The following is a 17577-nucleotide window of genomic DNA, read 5'->3' as shown; positions in this document are numbered from 1 at the left end:
GAATTTTACTACAGGCGCAAACACATTATCATAGTCAGTGCCATAAATCTGTGTGTAGCCCTTCGCTACTAAGCGGGCTCTATATCTTGTGACTATACCTGCACTATTCCTTTTTCTCTTAAATATCCATCTACATCCCACAGCCTTTTTTCCTTCTGGCAATGTACATAGTGACCATGTTTGGTTTTTCTTTATGGCATTTAGTTCTTCTTGCATTGCAGCCTTCCACTTTTCTTGCTCAGCATGAGGTAATTGAGCAATATCCGCCAAATTAGAAGGATCTCCTGATGTATTGATTGAGGCTGAAACGGCCTCCTGTGATGGTTGTTCTACAGCACATTTCTTCACATCAGCTTGTTTAATATCATGCACCTGTCTTATGAATGCACCATTTTTGACATGCTTGACACCAAGCTTGCCCTCTACCATAAACATTTGGTTCTGTAATTTCCCTTGCATACAGATTTCACCATCTTTTCTCACAAAACATCTATCCCCTTCAAATGTAATTGTACAACCTATTTGAGCTAATTTTCTCACTGATAGAATGTTATATTTTAAACCAGAAACTAATAACACATCTGTCAATATAGTTCCCAAATTACTTAACTTAAGCGTGCCCCTTGCAATTGCGTCCTGAGTCGATCCGTCAGCCAGATAAATCTTCTCCTGTATTGGCTTTGATGTGTAAAATAAACTAGAGTCTGTGATCAGGCAATTGGACGCTCTGCTGTCTAACAGCCATTTAGAGTTAATTAGTTTATTGTCCTCCTTAGTGATAAAGTTCACGCTTGTTCTCTGACGTCCAAAGTCCCTGTTATTTCTCTTCTTACTTAAACAATGTCTCTTTATATGTCCTCGGGACCCACAAAAATAACATATTTTATTCTCTTGCCTGTTTCTTTGATATTGATGTTGTGGTACAGTCTCAGTCTCCTTTAATTCAGTCTTCTTACTCTCTTGTCTCCTATTCCATTCTTGTTGAAGTTTTTGTTCTACAAAGACCAAATTTAAATTTCCATCTGGTAAAGTTTCTAAGCTCGAGACCAGTACATCCCATTTTCGATCAAATGAAGATAACAGTATATAGACCATCTGAATGTCACTATGATGCACTCCTCTTTCTTGAAGTTCAGCAAACAATCTACGAAATTCAGCCAGATGCTCTGTCATAGTCACTTCATCTGTAAAATGCATCTGATAAAGTTTCCATGCTAAACACAGCCGGCTCCCTGCGGTTTGCTGCACATGAGCGGCCCTTAGCTTCTCCCACATTTGATTAGCTGTTGGCTCATTACTCACCAGCAACAGTTGAGAATCAGACAGCCCCAGAGTAATAAAAGCCTTCGCTTTCTCATCTTTCTTCATCCACGCTGCAGAAGGAGCTGCTGGAGGGCGGTTTTCTACGACATCATTCAAATCTTCTTTAATCAGAACTGCTCTCATTCTCCATTTCCAGCTGGAGTAGTTTACAGCATTCAGTCTCTCCATCGGCATCCCGGATGACAGGTTTACAGCCATGATGTCCACTCTTACTTGCCTCTTTCTTGCACTTACTTTTCTCTCTGCAACGACGTCACTTGAACCCCTTACTTTGTATGATAAGCTGGGCCCATAACCCCTGTCGGTGTGTGCGTATAGAGATCATACAAAGCAGAAATTCTAGAGACGCATAGATCAGTAAATAAGCCAGGCCAGGCAAATTTCTTGTAAGAGTCTTTACTGACAAAAATACTAAAGCACAGTTCTCTCTCCATCCAAAACTACTTCCCCCACACACAGCTTCTGCAAGTTCCTCCTTATCTACTTGCCCACCAGCTGCTGACCTTGGCAAACCTGGTGCTCTGCTCTGCTCTGCTTAACCCGTTTATTGCAGGTTTCCTTCTCTCTCCAAAAATCCCTGTCTGTGAGTCTCATAGCATGCTTCACTGAACAACAGTTTGGGCTCTCGACTGCTCTTGTGATAAAAAGCTCAGCATATCCTTTAACTGCAGAAGGAATTCAGGAGATAACTGCAGTCCTAGTAAAGAGGCAGGTGGTTGCCCTTGTTGAGGCATAGCAGGCGGTTGAGGTGCAGCTGCAGGGGGCTCACTGGACTGGTGTGGCAAAATGGATTGAGAGGGTCTGGTTGGTCAAGGAAACCCTCGAAGTCATCCTCAGATGATTCAGCTGGGGAATGAAAGAGGGCTGTCAATCTTTCTTGGCTAGCAGCCTCAGAATGCAGAACAGAAATGTAATGTGCTCGCTTGATGGCACTGTGGCTAGATAGGTGTTTGGTTTTAGCCACAGACTTGGTGTGCAGTCTCAGTTGTTTTTGCTTAACAGACTTGTGATGCAGGGCCTTGCAGGGTTGCTTTGCCCCAGAAGAATGTGCCTCTGGGTGTTGATCTGCCATTATACACACCCAGAGTTGCAGTACATACATATATCACCAACACACGCACAGAGGTGGGGGGGTGCGGTGTGGTGAGGGACTATCACGGACACACACACAGAGGTGGGGGGTGTGGTGTGGCGAGGGACTATCACCGACACATGCACAGAGGTGAGGGGTGCAGTGTGGCGAGGAATTTTAGTACACGCCAACAGGTGGGGGAGGATGTACAGTCCCAAATGCACAGTGCAGCAGTGATGTGGCCACTTCAACTTCTGTACACGCCCGCAGAAGGGGGAGAATGTACAGTCCCAAATATGCAACTGCTGTGCAGAAAAAGTCCCACACGCCCACAAGTGGGGGGGATGTACAGCCCAAATGCCAGGAACTGTAGGAGACTGTTGTAGAGATGAGCCTTGCAGGATTTCTCTATAAAATATGTTTAAAATAAAAAAACTTGGAGAGCCTGACTAAACAACAGTACAGTCAATGCAATCAAAGGGAGAACAGAAAAGGCGGGAAAGGAGGGCAAAACAAAATGGCGCCTGCGAAAAGGGTGGGAAACTTGATACCAAAATGGCGGCTGGGAAGCAGAAGGAGCAATGGCGGGCAGGCAAAAGGGCTCCGCGTGCTTCCAACGGTCAGGACATACCTGTAACAGCTGCGGTGGGTGCCAGGCAAACAGTTAGGAGAGGAGGCACAAGGGCGAACTCCGGGCGCTGCCTGTAAAAATAAACGCCGCTGCCGCCACCTGAGAAGCTAAGGAGGCAGAGGAAGCAAGGAGGGGAGCCTCAGACTCCCAGAGAGGCGGCTAAGCCTAGAAGCGCCACCCAAGCCTGAATAAAAAACAAAGCCGGCAGCACAGGACCAAGGGGGAGCCGCAGCCGTGTGCTCCCAGCCAAGGCACGTCTCGGACAAAACGCCTGAACCTGAAAAGGAAACAAAACGGTAGCCGCCGAAGCCTCAGAGCGGGCTGAGGCGAGGGAAAGTAAGCTTAATGTGTAGTTGCAGCCGCGGCTCCCAACGAAACAGCTAAAGGAAAAAAGGAGGAAAAAGCTGAAAAGGGGGAACCGCCACTGCAGTCCCCAGCCAGGGGTCATTTCACGGGAGATAAAAAACTCCCAACTGGAGAACGGCAGCTGCCAGAACTCCCAACAAAGATACTAAAGGGGGGGGAAACAACCGAGGAAAACAACCCCTCAACAAACGACCCAGTCAAAAATAAAAAACAGTGAAAAACAGTGAAAGAGGGAAGGGAATGACAAGACAAGGACGCAATCAGACCCACACACTCTACCACTCACACAAAATACTCTTAGCTACAAAACGCTATACTGGGAGATCGAAATGCCTCGAACGAAGGCAAGAATGAACTGGAGTGGGAGGCGCTCGATGCCACAGGTCTTGTCTTTGATCCATTCTTGCCTTTGGATGCTAGATGGTGCTATATCCAACATGACGGCAGGCTACCTGAGGAAAATAAGCGAATTAATTGAAAATTTGGTATCAAATCTGAATTGGGCGGAATTCTAGCACATCCCTATTTTAATGTTCTTGTAGTTTCCTTCTGGTTTTATGTTACTAGCCTGCACTGAAGAACCATAACATAATAGTGTCGTGAACCTATATATGTTCATGAGTTATTAAAAATCTCATAAGTAATATCTTGGCTCAAGCAAGGGACTCTGGGAGATTTTACAGTTAGAAAAGACAGGCCTCTGACACAGTACTATTCTGAGTTTCACTTTCCAGCTGAAGACGGTTAGGGAGAAGCCTCAACAAGCTGCACCTGGTTATCTGTGCTGATTAACAAGTGCCTGGCACTCAAGGTCATCCCTGGCCTGTGAAGTTTGAAATACAGTTGGGAGGGGGGCCTGGTAGGCGCGAAAAAGTGAGAAACACCTAGAAAGAAGTTACATCAGCCAATTCCTGATTGGTCAAATTAATCTTGGACCGTTAGGATTCTTTTCCTTAAGTATAGGGCTGAAAACCCCTAGCCTTTGTTCCCTAAAGTTGACCTAAAGGGTTCCTGGTTCCCCAAGAGTTGCCTATGGGAGGCAACTACGCAGGGTTCCATTCTTCTTGTTCTGATGCCGACCCCTCTTAGGAGAGTAGCCTTTGCAACCATCTACCTCATGTGTAAGTATTAAGCTAGAAAGGTTGTTATTTTCCTGTTGTGTCTTTGAATCCTCTTGTTTGTACCTGAACCCCTGTTGGGTGAAGGGTCTTAAAGGATTACTTGCTGCTATATGTTTTATGTGCACTTATATACTTTAATAAAGCTACTTCTATTTAACCTGGTGTGTTCCTTGAGAGAAAGGGTGGTTCTGGATTCAGTACCTTGGCCATTCTCAGTCACGTAACTACCAAAGAGGGAAAAGAAGTTAAAAGCTTAATTCTAATTTGGGTGTTAAACCAGAGGTTCCTGGCAAGGAGTGTAACTGTGGATCTTGCCTTATAGGATCTTGGTTTTACCTATTTCCTGGGCTCAGAGATCCCCTGGCTCTGAGTGGACCAGTAACAGGGGTGGTGGCAGCCTACCTTCTACCTTGCAGGGTTGTTGTGAGCATACCCAGCCTTGGCAAGGGTGAAGTGGTATTTTTTCGGTTCCAGTCTCATTTCCCTAAGGGTGGGGTTTGGGACTGACGCATGATCCCTGTGCCTTGACGGTAGGGATTCATGACAAATAGAATGCCAGGTATTACTCTAAATTGCTCCATGAGTACAGTATGCATCCACCTGCTGTTGTTTTTACCTTGTTCTTAATAATGTTCAAACAAATTCATGTAAACTTCTAAAGCTGAGCATGTAGTTGACTGTTAAAATCATTGATTCATCTTCCATGTTGATGCTTAGTAACTGACCCAAGTTTTAAAATTACTTTATATTAAGGTAAAGAGCATGGGTTGATTATTTTGAAGGCTACAATTTCGGTTACATTATTTCCATTTCTTAAATGTATCTTTTTTTTCTTCCAGTGCACTCCTTTCTGGCCTGAAAATAATGAAAGCAAATTATGTGTTAGAGTAGAAAATTCTGACATTCCACCAAAAATTATACAGTTTGATAAGCAAGAAAATTGTTTACTGCTACACTTAGACAACAGGGTGAGTGATATAATTTACTAGTTAGTAATGTGGTGTAGTGGTTAAGGTGTTGGACTACGACCTGGGAGACTAGGGTTTGAATCCCCGCATAGCCATGAAGCTCACTGGGTGACCTTGGGCCAGTCACAGCTTCTCAGCCTCAGAGGAAGGCAATGGTAAACCCCCTCTGAATACCGCTTACCCTGAAAAACTCTATTCATAGGGTCACCATAAGTCGGAATCAACTTGAAGGCAGTCCATAAACTTTAAGTGCATATTCCCTCTTTTTCTTTCTTCCCTCCACCCAAATTGCATAGAATTGAAGAGGATTTCCATGTGTTGGATCCCAGACTAACTTAGTTGTATTTAGATCCCTTTGAAATAATTGAGGCTTAACTTAGTCATGACCTAACTATTTATATTGATTTCAGTGGGACCTAAGCGTGACTTCTTTTTGGTGGTATCCAACAAAGTAGTTACATTAACACAAGGATTTCCATTTGTGCAATGGAACTTCCCCTCCCTCTTCTCTCCCTGTTCTCCCTCCCCAAATTTGCTCTGCAGGGTTGGGGAACCCATAATAGATTTAGGGGATGTGCAGTGGGAGAGGAGTGGAGAAGAAGTTTGGTTGAACAGCCAGAAGTCCTTGCACTAACAGAACTACTTTGTTGGTACCACCCTTAGTATGGAACCAGTCTCATATAAAAAAATTAAATGAATATTCTTGAATGTTTAAAATATTCCAAACTAATTAAGCTTTTGTAATTCATGTAGTTGTTGTGATAATAAATTAGTCTAATGAACAGTATTAAATGCAATGTGCTGTTTTCATGTCTGATAGCTTGGAGGAATTATAGTAGATGTTACACTGGCTGAACATTCAACATCAGTTACATTCTCTAATTACCATGATGGTGCAGCTCCCTTCCTGATAATTAACCATACCAAAGAAGAACTAATTGAATATGGGCAAAGGTATGTATATAAGATTTCCTTCTAATTCAATAAAATATAGAATACTGTAGGGCTTAGTGTCATATGAGTAAATGCTGGTAATGAATGTGTTAATACAGATGTTTTTCTTTACTAGTTCTGTACTGCCAAACAGGAATGAATTTGGGGAAGACATTTTTTTGATTTAGCAAAGCAAGGGAAAACCACAAGATACTTCAAATAAGAAGAAAGTTCTGTCTGTAGGTGATGGCTTTGATATTTCATCCCAATTTGGCAATCATTCTTGACCTCAACCACTTGATACACATTGCTTTTTGAATTCTGAGGGAACAAGTGAAAGTTAAACTTCCAGGGAGAATTTATAGCTGTTGCATTTATATGCTGCCCATATGATTGAGCTCTCTGGGCAGTTTACAGACAGTTTAAATACAAAATACAACACAATTTTAAATGATAAAAAACACCACCAATTACAAATAAATTAAAATAGCTAAAGCTAACATAAACACATCAACTAAACCCAACATAAAACAAGCCAAGGAAATAACTTTGTGCAAGGATCTAAAAGCACTAAAAGAGATATAACCATTATAATTAAAAGATCTGGGAGAACGAAAAGGTCTTCACTTTGTGCCTAAAGGGCCATAGCATGGGTGTCAGGCGTGCTTCTCTGGGGGAGGGCATTCCATGAGCAGGGCACCATCACAAGAATGCCCTCTCCTTAGTCACTGCCACCTCACCACACTTGGCAGGGTCACTTGGAGAAGTGACTTCATTGAAAATCTGAAAGCTCCTATAAACCCACTCAACCTATGATTTCCTATGTTTTTCTTGTTTTTGTTTGCAGTTCTCACTATGTAATGGAAGATGTTCTAACACCAAATAAAGCAGTACTATACACATGGGCTGATCCTGTAGGGTCTAGAAAATTGAAATGGAAATGTGGAAAGAGCAATGGGGAAGTAACTCAAAAAGATGTACGTATGCTACTTTTAATAAAGCTCAAATCAATGCTGTTGATTAACCATCAAAGAATCTAATATTCAGACTGTTTAAAAACCTGTCAGTATCTGTGTATAGTCAGCAGCAAAGATCCCGCAACAGCACACAAAAAATTATGGAAACACATTAAAGCAGGCCTGGGCTAAAGGGAGCAAAAGAGACATTTTGTTGTAAGCTGGTCATCAGTGACATATACAGGATTAGCACTAACCTAGCCTACAGTATTATACAAGACTCCCAGCTAATTAGAAGCTTTGGATTGATAGCTAGTTGCGGCCAGAACTTCTTTGTCGGATGAATACTGAAGGCCTTATCTATATCAATTGAACTATGTTTTGGCTGTATCCAGACTAATTTTGAGTCAGGCCAGCACTGATAAATGTGTCAGTCATGGCATGCAACATAAAAGCTGGTGAGGGGCAAATAGAGATAAGCCAGAGTCTTACACTGTGTTAGTCTTTGAAAATTTTGTAAGTATATGATACCGTGTATTTGCAAACTGTACAGGGGTCCAACCTAGAAAAGGAGTCTTAAAGCACTGTTTGGACATATGGCAGGCTGTGGGGAGAGGAACAGGGACATAATTTCCCCTTCACTCTCCTGAAACCTTTTTACTTCTGTGCTATAAAGCACTAAAAGGCTCAAGTTTGGGGCTACCAGTTCCAAACCTGTATGTTATTATTTTTAAAGGGAGGGGGGTTGAAGAGGGTGGAAAAGAGTAAAAATGTCCTTTCTATATTCTTTCCTCACCATATAGTATGAGGAAGGTACATTTATCAATCTAATGTTTTGGCCTGACTCTAATTTGCTCCTCCATTTAGGAGCTTAGGCAGAAATTCCCTGCCTATCCTCCAGCATTACTCTCTCTCGCAACTGATACCTGCAACACTCCATGGGTCCTAGAAGTCATTGAACATACATTAGGTTCTTGTTGAGCTATTGGGGTAGTTTTTTTTTTTAATGTATTTTAATTTAAGAATCAATATACTTCTGGATTCCCACAAATACAGAAACCACCATGTTATTTTTGGATGGTTCTGTTTTTCTACCAAACTGTAGGCACCAAACTACCCAAGTTAAATATCAGAAGTAATGATGCCTGCTGTTTGATGTTGCTAACCAGTGTTGCAGCCCAAAGTAAATTATATAGAAGTAAGTTTAATTACTTAAGGTTCTCAATGTTTTTTCTGTAATCTGCAGTCTTAAACATACTTAAAAAGGTAAAGGTGTCCCCGCACTTGTAGTGCGAGTCGTTTCCGACTCTTACGGTGACATCTTGTGACGTTTACTAGGCAGACCATATATATGGGGTGGGATTGCCAGTTCCGTCCCCGGCCTTTCTTTACCCCCCAGCATATGCCGGGTACTCATACTTACATACACATTAATTTCACTTATTTTATTTATTTAAAATGCTTTTATACAACCCTTCATACAAATCTCAAGACAATTTATAACAGTCAAACCACAGCTTAAGAAAATAATATATTAAAGTGAAGTAATACATCACAATAAATAAACAGAATAACGTACAGACAATAACCATAGTAGACAGGCAATCTCTCAAGGCTTGGAATCAGCAACCCACAAACTCCTGGGTGAATCAATGCATTTTCAGGATGCACTGAAAACTCAAGAGTATGTGCTTGCCTTCATTTTTGGGATTATTTCAGAGTAAACCTTGCTAAAATTGTGTATGTTATAGATTTGAGACTGTTGTCCTGAAAATGAACATTTGCTTGTCTTCCATTTTAGGACTTCATGACTCCTGTCCAAGTGGGAAGCAAGACTATTTATTTAGTTTCATTTTTTGAAGGCTTGCAACGAATTGTCCTGTTCACTGAAGATGAAAAAGTTTTCAAAGTGGCATATGAAAGTGAAAAAGTTGAATTGGCCGAACAAGAAATCATTATATCATTACAAGATGTTGGGATTTCTTTAGTAAACAACTATTTAAAACAAGAAGTAGGCTACATTGGCATCACAAGGTAGTGTTGCTTTGATTAAAAAATTAAATATTTTCCAGAGATGGTGAACACACGACATGGTGGGTTATACCACCCTCTCATTGCTTGAGACAGGACACACAGACTGGTCTTTAACCATTGGGCATGCCCTCCCAGTCCATTTCCTGTCTCAGTTTGGAACAGACATGTTTTTCCCCAGGTAGCATACCATCAGGTGGGTTGTAGCACCACCTAGTGTTCAAAGGCAGGAATGCAGGTGTCAAGACTTCGGCTGCTACTTCTGGCTTGACCCCATTCCATTCCTGCCTTTGTCCTAGGTTGGATCCTTTAGCCTTAGCTCTATCTGTGAGTTTGTTCCTTGTTGTTCTTGTTAGTTCTTTACTTTTAACTGCGGCTCCTTCTCATGCCTGCTGCCCTTTTGTGGCTGCAGTTCCATCTCTGGTGGCAGCTCTCACCTGCTCTGAGCTTGTGGCTCCATCTCCTGCCGGCCGCCCTTTCACGGCTCTATACGAGCACGCGGCGGCTTCTGCTCTCCAGCATCTTGCCCACCTGGCCTGCCTTCTGCAGTTTGTGGCAGCAGACCACTCCATTCCAGTGGCAGCTTCTCTTCTCCCCAGGCTGTTTTAGAAGCTTGCGGCTACTGCCTCGCGCCATATTTTGGTGGCACTATGGAGCCACCATCTTGTGGTTCCCACCATTTTTTGTCCCATCTTCTTCCTCATAGGTGGCCATTTTGTGTTGCTGTTTCCCCCCCTCTTTTTCTCCAGTCGCCATTTTGGCTGTTATTTTTCCACCTTTTTTCTTCTGCTCAGTCACCAGTACCTTCCTGTCCCTGGCTTTCTGTCTCTGGCCTCCTCTTGTTTACTCCTCTCCTTAGACAAGGGACAAACAGAGGAATTAAAGGGACAGGCACGGAAGGAAGGGGAAGAAGCAATAAGGAAGGAAGAAGTGCTAAGGAGTTGTATTTTATAGAAATAATAAAATAAGATAAGAAAGGGAAAACGAAAAAGGAAGGAGTTGGCTGTTTTGAGGTCATACCACTCCCCTCTCCCATGGGTGTGTTCTACTGGCCTCCCTCAATCTACCGCACCCCTCTACCTATGCGTGAAGGAGTTGGCTGTTTGAGGTCATACCGCTCCCCTCTACCATGGGCATGTTCTACTGGCCTCCCTCAATCCACAGTACCCTTCTACTTGTGTATGTTGATTGCTGTCCCACCACACCCTGCAGTCTCTGTGGGTGTGATGTGATTGATCACCTTCATTGGACTATCTTGCCTGGTACCACTCCCCCCACCGTGTGCATGCATACCATGGCTGAACTACCTTCCACTGCACCTAGAGAATTAATTACAGGACCACAGCTCATTGGTGATGTGCAGCCGCTAGTCACTTCGCAGCCACCAACAACTCGGGCCATGACTACAGCCAAGTCATCTAAGAATAGGCCTTCCAAGCAGGCCCCTTCCAAATGTACCAAGAAGTCACATCTTTCTGATAAACAGATGGCTAACAGACGGTCTCAATATATCAGTCTTCTGTCTTCACGGGCTTCAGGTCTCGATATATCAGTCTTCTATCTTCACATCTGCTGACTGCCAACAGCCTGGAAGCCGCTTTCCATTCATCTGCTGAGTCTTCGGAGGAACAATTTGAAAGTTTCCCAGAACAGCCTCCTGTGGTGCCCCCTTGCCAGGGAGTTCTTTCACAACTCCCGACTCCTGCACCTGAGCAGCCTGGGCCATCCGCAGCTTCACCACAGCCTTAGCTGCCATTGGATCCTTAGGTGTATGTGACCCCCTTGCAAGGTCTGCTTTTGAACCAGACATTTCTCTCCCAATTCACAGACGCACTGCCTGGTTCCATCTCCTTTGAGATCCAAAGGCCTACACATTGGGCACGACCCTCACCCTCGTCTGAGCTTGGTCCAGAACAACAATGGGCCTTGTCTCCTAACCCCTTTGACTTCACCAGAGGTAGAGTCCGACATGGCCTTGAGGTTGAGGCTAATCCACTCGATCCCTTCCTCACCCCACAGGGGGATGAGGCTGAGTGGAGTGGGGAGTCAGATGGAGAGGAAGAGCGCTTGCATCGTCTGTTTGACTCTTTGGACTATCTTGTCTTATTCTGCAAAGCCTTAAGTACTCTGGATCTTGAGGGGCCAGTAGCTGAAACCTCATCAGCTCCTATCAAGGGGGCAAAAGTATTGAAAGCTCCTAAGTCTTCAGTTCATTCTTTCCCAGTGCCCGACCCTCTCAATAAAATGGCAGAGGAATGGGGTCATCCTCTTCAGGCACATCGTGTGACAGCATTCACTAACAAATTTTATTCACTAGACCCTGACTTCATGAATTTTTTGAAGGTTCCTTTCGTGGATGGGCCTATCTCTGCTCTTGTTTCCAGACCTCTTCTTCCCAAGGAATGTGATTCTCAATTCAGAGACCCATCTGAACGGCAATTGGACTTTGCTCTTCAAAGAACCCACAAAGCTTGTGTATATGCAATTCGAGCTTCCTGTGTGGCCTTCCTAATCACCAGAACCTTGATGATGTGGCTTGATGAATTACTTGATAACCCAGAGCCTGACCCGGCTAGATTGTGCAGGACCCTGGTCAAGCTACACAAGGCTTCAGCATTTGTGGCAGACACATCACTTGAAACAATGCAATTTGCCACTAGGGCAATATCTGCAGGAGTGGTAGCCCCCCACACCTGTTGGCTGTGCCACTGGGATGCTGACAGTACCACTTGTATCAACCTTGCCACGGCCCCCCTGCTCTGGTTCCCTCTTATTTGGGGACGATGCCCTCAAGGTGGTACTTGTGGACCTCAGGGACAAGTGGAAGCCCGTTTTGGCCACTACAAAACTGGACAACCGCAGAGCTGCCCGCAGATTGTCATCTTACCATACCGGCTGCCCTTTCGACCTTCGCAGCCTGCAGTAGGGGCCACGATTTTCAGTCATCAAGAGGTTACTGGAACAGACAGTGATTCTTCAGCCGCAATCAGAATCAGTTCTCCGGACACCAGAGGCGTACTCCATCCACTGGCCATGGAGGGCGTTAGCAGCACCAATACTGATGCCATACCAATAGGTGTCAGACTTCTACATTTCACCAGAGCCTGGAGACATGTAACAATGGATGCATGGCTGCTCAAGGTTACTCAATAGCGTTCTGAGAGTTCCCTCCTCAAAGGTTCATTCCCTCCTCAAAGGTCCACCTCTTCTGAGATGTGGGCAGTGATGCCAGGGGCTGTCAATAGGCACAATAGAGCTGGTGCATCTCACCGAATTTTACTCAGGTGTTTACTCAGTTCTCTTCACAGTGCCCAGAGCAGATCATTCATGAAAGGCAATCTTGGATCTCAAATTTCTCAACATCTTTATCAGGCATTGGCACTTCAAAATGGAGTCCCTGTCATTGATTGTGGAGGCACTTTAGGAGGGCTTTTTTTTTGGCTTCTGTTGATCTGAAGGAAGCCTACCTGCATGTCCCTGTCCTGCCCAACCATCAAAAGTTCCTGAGGTTCGCCTACAACAAGGCTCACTTCCAGTATCTGGCCCTCCTGTTTGGTCTCTCATCAGCTCCAAGGGTGTTCACAAAACTGATGGTTGCTCTGGTGGTGCACCTTTGGCTCCAGGAAATCCACATCTACCCCTACCTGGACAACCTCCTGGTGAAGGCACACTCCGTGTCCCAGGCTTCCATCCATGTGCGTCTCACCCTTGACGCCCTGAGGAACCATGGCTTCTTTGTGAACTTGGAGAAGAGTCACCTGCTTCTGACACAGCATCTTCAGCACTTGAGCGCCATTTTGGACACATCTTGTGTTATGGTATTTCTGTCCCCAGAGAGGATAGCTGCCACCATTCACACCAATCACCATCTGATGACCAGAAGGATGGGGGATGTGATGGTTCTAGACACGGCCCTAGGACTCATTTCCTTCATTCACATTGTCCCTTGGGTTCACCACCATACAAACCACTCCAGTAGGCTTTGCTGCCCTTTCAGCTGGACATCACCAACTCCAGACATAGGAAGGTACATCTCTCACTTCATCTGAGGGCATCATTTCATTGGTGGACAGTAGCCAGAAATCTATAGAAATCAGAACAGGAGAGGATTCTGATCACAACCGATGGCAGTCCCCTGGGCTGGGATGCCCATTGAAATTCCCTCAAGGACAGTGGACACCTTCCAAGCAAAGCCTCAGCATAAACTTGCTGGAGTTGTGAGCAGTGTGCCTGGCCCTCCTCCACTTTCATCCAAGGCTCCATCTGATTGACGTGCTCACTTGTACACACAATGTCAGTGTGAAGGCGCATTTGAACTGTCAAGGGGGTACTCAGTCAAGGGTCCTCCAGGCGGAATCCACTCTCATATTCAACTGGGCCGAATGTCACCTACATTCCTTGAGAGTGAAGCATCTCAGTGGCAACCTCAGTATCACAGCAGACTGGCTCAGCAGACAATGGGTTCTTCCTTGGGAGTGGCAACTGCATCCCAAGGTATTCCAACAACTGAACCATCTATTCAGGGCCTTCACCACTGATCTCTTCGCCTCATCTCAAAATGCCCAACTTCTGAGGTTCTTCGCCCATTATCATCAACAGGGCGCCGAAGCAATCAATGCATTGGCAACTGCTTGGCCAGGAGGCATACTCTATGCCTTTCCTCCGGTTCTCCTACTGGGATGCACGATGAATAAGATTCATCAGGAGCATGCTCAAATTGTTCTCCTGGCCCCTTACTGGCCATGAAGGCCATGGTTTTTGGATCTGCTGGCTCTTTCAACCCAGGAACTGTGGCGTATACCATTGTCATCAGACCTGTTTTCTCAGGGTCCAGTTCATCATCCAGACCCCAGCTGGCTGAGTCTGACAGCCTGAATGTTGAGCTGTCTTACTTGAGGTGTTCAGGGTTCTCTAAGGATGTTGTAGCTACCATTTTGGCCTCTAGAAGGTCTTGCACAGTCCGCATATATCAAGCCACGTGGTTAGCCATTGCTACTTGGTGTTTTAAACAGCAAATCCGCCCCTCCAAGGCTAGTGTTAATCACCTACTTGAATTCCTCATCGCGGGCCTCTCAATGGGGCTGAAGCCTAACACACACAGGCAGGCCTCAGCCATCTCATCCATATTGTTCACATGAATGGACCAGCCTTCCCTTGGTACACACCCCTTGGTCAAGCATTTCCTGAGAGGAGCTTCTCTCCTGTCACCACCTGTAGTTCATCGATTTCCTTCCTGGATCCTTCCAAAAGTTTTTTAAGCATTACAGTGTCCTCCTTTTGAACGTCTCAAGTCTGCATCATCACATTTACTCTCATACAAAGTCCTGTTACTTCAGCCCAGAGGGTATCAGATCTGGCAGCCTTGTCTGTTGCCCATCATCTCTGTGTCTTCCACAAGGATTCTCTGAAGTTGCACCCAGATCCTACCTTTCAACCTAAGGTTTCTTCTGCCTTTCACTGTAATCAGAATATCATGTTGCTCTCCTTTTGCCCTAAGCCAGCTCATTCTCTGGAGAAGGCTTGGCACTCCCTGGATGTTCGTCGAGCCCTGAAGGTCTGTCTGGCCAGGACCCGAGACATTCAGCTATCTGAGTCTCTTTTTGTCACGTTTCATCTGAGGATATTGGGGAAGAAGGTCACCAGCTCAACGCTGTCTGGTTGGCTGCGGGCTTGCATTATCCTGCCCTATGAGTCTCTTCATGTACCAGTGCCTTAGAACATCATAGCCCATTCTACGAGGTTGGCGGCCACTATGGCTGTCTTTGCAACCAGTGCACCCATTGCAGATATTTGTAAGACGGCTGTGTGGTCCACTCCTAATACCTTTATTAGACACTATAAAGTGAATAGTTTGGCTTCAGCAGATGCCTCATTTTGTAGGCGAGTTCTGCAGCAGGTACTATCATCATCTTAGGCAGCCTGGCCCACCCTACTGGGACTGCTTTGGTTCATCCCACCTGATAGTATACTACGTGAGGGGAATGGGCCATTGATCTCACCTGAAGGGTGGTTTCCTCGGATATCATACCATCAGGGCCCTCCCTGCTGGCTGCCTAGCTAGTCTGCAGATAATTTTTGACTATTTTCTAATAACTCTTAAACCTATTTCAAGTTTAGATTGCATCACCTGTATTACTTATTGCGTAAGTTAGTTTACTGCTAAGGCTCTTCTCAGTGTTCTTACTGTTTATGCATATGGTTATATTTTCTGTTTGGAGTCAAGATGTGCATTAGTATGCTTGCTGCACTTTGCATTTTTCTCTGGCTGAGCATGTTCTGTGTGAAGAGAGATGTCCGGATCCGGGGTACAGTTCATCCAGAATGGAATGGGGTCAAGCCAGAAGTAGCAGCCGAAGTCTTGACTCCTGCATTCCTGTTTTTGGACACTAGGTGGCGCTACAACCCACCTGATGGTATGATACCTGGAGAAACCACCCTTCAGGTGAGACCAGTTGTCTGTTTTACACTATCTACTTCTGTCCTACTTGCTTACAGGCTTGTGTTTACAATATTTTCAATGGAAATACTGTAAACACAATGGAAATAACTTCTTTGGGCTTACACCCAAGCAAGTGTGTATACCTGAAGCTCTCATTCATTTCAGTGGAAGAGTATTAGGTGCATGCTTAAATCTACTGAAATGAATAGAATGTGAAAATGGCTGGATTGTTTTCAAAATAAATACAGTAAAGCCTCAATTGAGGCACGTTAGGAAATCTGTTAATTTCAGTAGGCTAAAAATTGTACAATAATTTTCTGAGCTTCCGTAAAGCTTTAATGCAGATGAAAGAGATACTTTTGGAACTGGGGGCCTTTTTTTTTCTAGCAAAAAACTAAATGTCCAAGGTTAATTCAACTGCAGAGACTTCATGAAGCTTAATTATTTATTGGGTTGTCAAGTGGTAGTTTTGTTTATACTGAAAACTCTACAAGATGTATTGAGGTTGATAAATGCTGCAGGGAATGAAGTTTACTCTTCTATTAACTCTTCACTTTGTTTGCAAGTTCTGATGTAATTTGGGAGACAAAACCCAAGAAAAAGTCAAGATGGAGGCCACTGAGCGTGAAGCAAACTGAAATGCTGGAGAAAGAATTTAATGAATACTGTGATCACTCACCCACAGAAAATAAAATAGTGGAGTTGGATGATAATGTTCCGGTAATGTTGAGAAGGATTTTTTTTGTCTATTTAAAATTCATTTGTAACATAAAGTTTAGTATAATTGGATTTTGCTTTTTTGCCCATCTCTCTGCCCTGGCTTTTGTTTTGCTGTCATTTGTTCCACAACAGAGGCTTACAGGGAGGTATTACTGTGCTCTGGGCTATCCAAAGATTTGCAGAAGTAGAAAAAACTTTAGGCAAAAAAAGCATAAAGTGTCAAAAATTCCCCAATACAACCCAGTGTTCAGTGGCTACAGAATGCTGAGTATGTGTTTGTGGATGGGGAAACAGATAACTGGACAGAGATTGAATGAAGTAGATAGTTGGCTAGAATGCTGAAGCACTCCTATGATGTAGTATTTCTAAACGTGCCACTTGATATTCTTACACTACAATCCTATGCCTACCTACCTTGTTTCATCCATCTCAGAAATACTGCTGAGTAGACATGCATAAAATTACATTTCCAGACTGCAATCTTATATCTAGTTAATTAGGAATAAATCCCATTAAATTCAGTAGGAATTATTTCTGAGTAGACATGCACATTATTACATTAATAACCTAATGGTTTTTAAAGCTATGAGCATGATCTAGCTAAACTTTAAGCACTCTTCAAGTGTTGTTGGTAGGTACTTGTTTAAATGTCTCCCTTAAAAATTATTGGAACTTAAAAAATGTTTATATTTGGCTAGATGGTACCTAATGTTTTATTTGGAAAATTTATAAGAAATGCCATTAAGAACTAGACTTTTTTTTATACGACAGGTCTGCTTGACGCCTACTGGTAATAACATGAAGATACTGCAGCCAAATGAAATCCCTGTGAGAAGAAGCTTTTTGCCAGCTTTAAAAGTTCAATATAGTACATCTGAACATCAGTCATCCTTCAGAGTTCAGATTTATAGGATTCAGGTATGTTTCAAGGTTACCAACATTGAGTAGAAAAAACCATTTAAGATTAATATTGTAACTGAAACAAGACAAAAAATAAAATAGTTTTCATTTTTTTAT

At 43.8% G+C, this 17577-nt stretch overlaps 1 protein-coding gene across 3 annotated transcripts in view; it reads left to right on the top strand.

The window, feature by feature from the left end:
- VPS13A (vacuolar protein sorting 13 homolog A) overlaps positions 1-17577 on the top strand; it is a 304094-nt gene that overhangs the window by 216759 nt on the left and 69758 nt on the right. For all 3 annotated transcript variants that reach the window (XM_061627500.1, XM_061627520.1, XM_061627510.1), the window contains exons 51-56: positions 5353-5481; positions 6302-6435; positions 7262-7391; positions 9172-9404; positions 16407-16560; positions 17332-17478. In XM_061627500.1, coding sequence (XP_061483484.1) covers positions 5353-5481; positions 6302-6435; positions 7262-7391; positions 9172-9404; positions 16407-16560; positions 17332-17478 — 927 coding nt within the window. The remainder of the gene's footprint in view (positions 1-5352; positions 5482-6301; positions 6436-7261; positions 7392-9171; positions 9405-16406; positions 16561-17331; positions 17479-17577) is intronic.

Source organism: Rhineura floridana, chromosome 1, assembly GCF_030035675.1.
Source record: "Rhineura floridana isolate rRhiFlo1 chromosome 1, rRhiFlo1.hap2, whole genome shotgun sequence".
Classification (NCBI taxonomy): Eukaryota; Metazoa; Chordata; class Lepidosauria; order Squamata; family Rhineuridae; genus Rhineura; species Rhineura floridana.
Note: the sequence above shows the minus strand (reverse complement) of the source record. Positions and strands in the feature narration are given on the sequence as shown.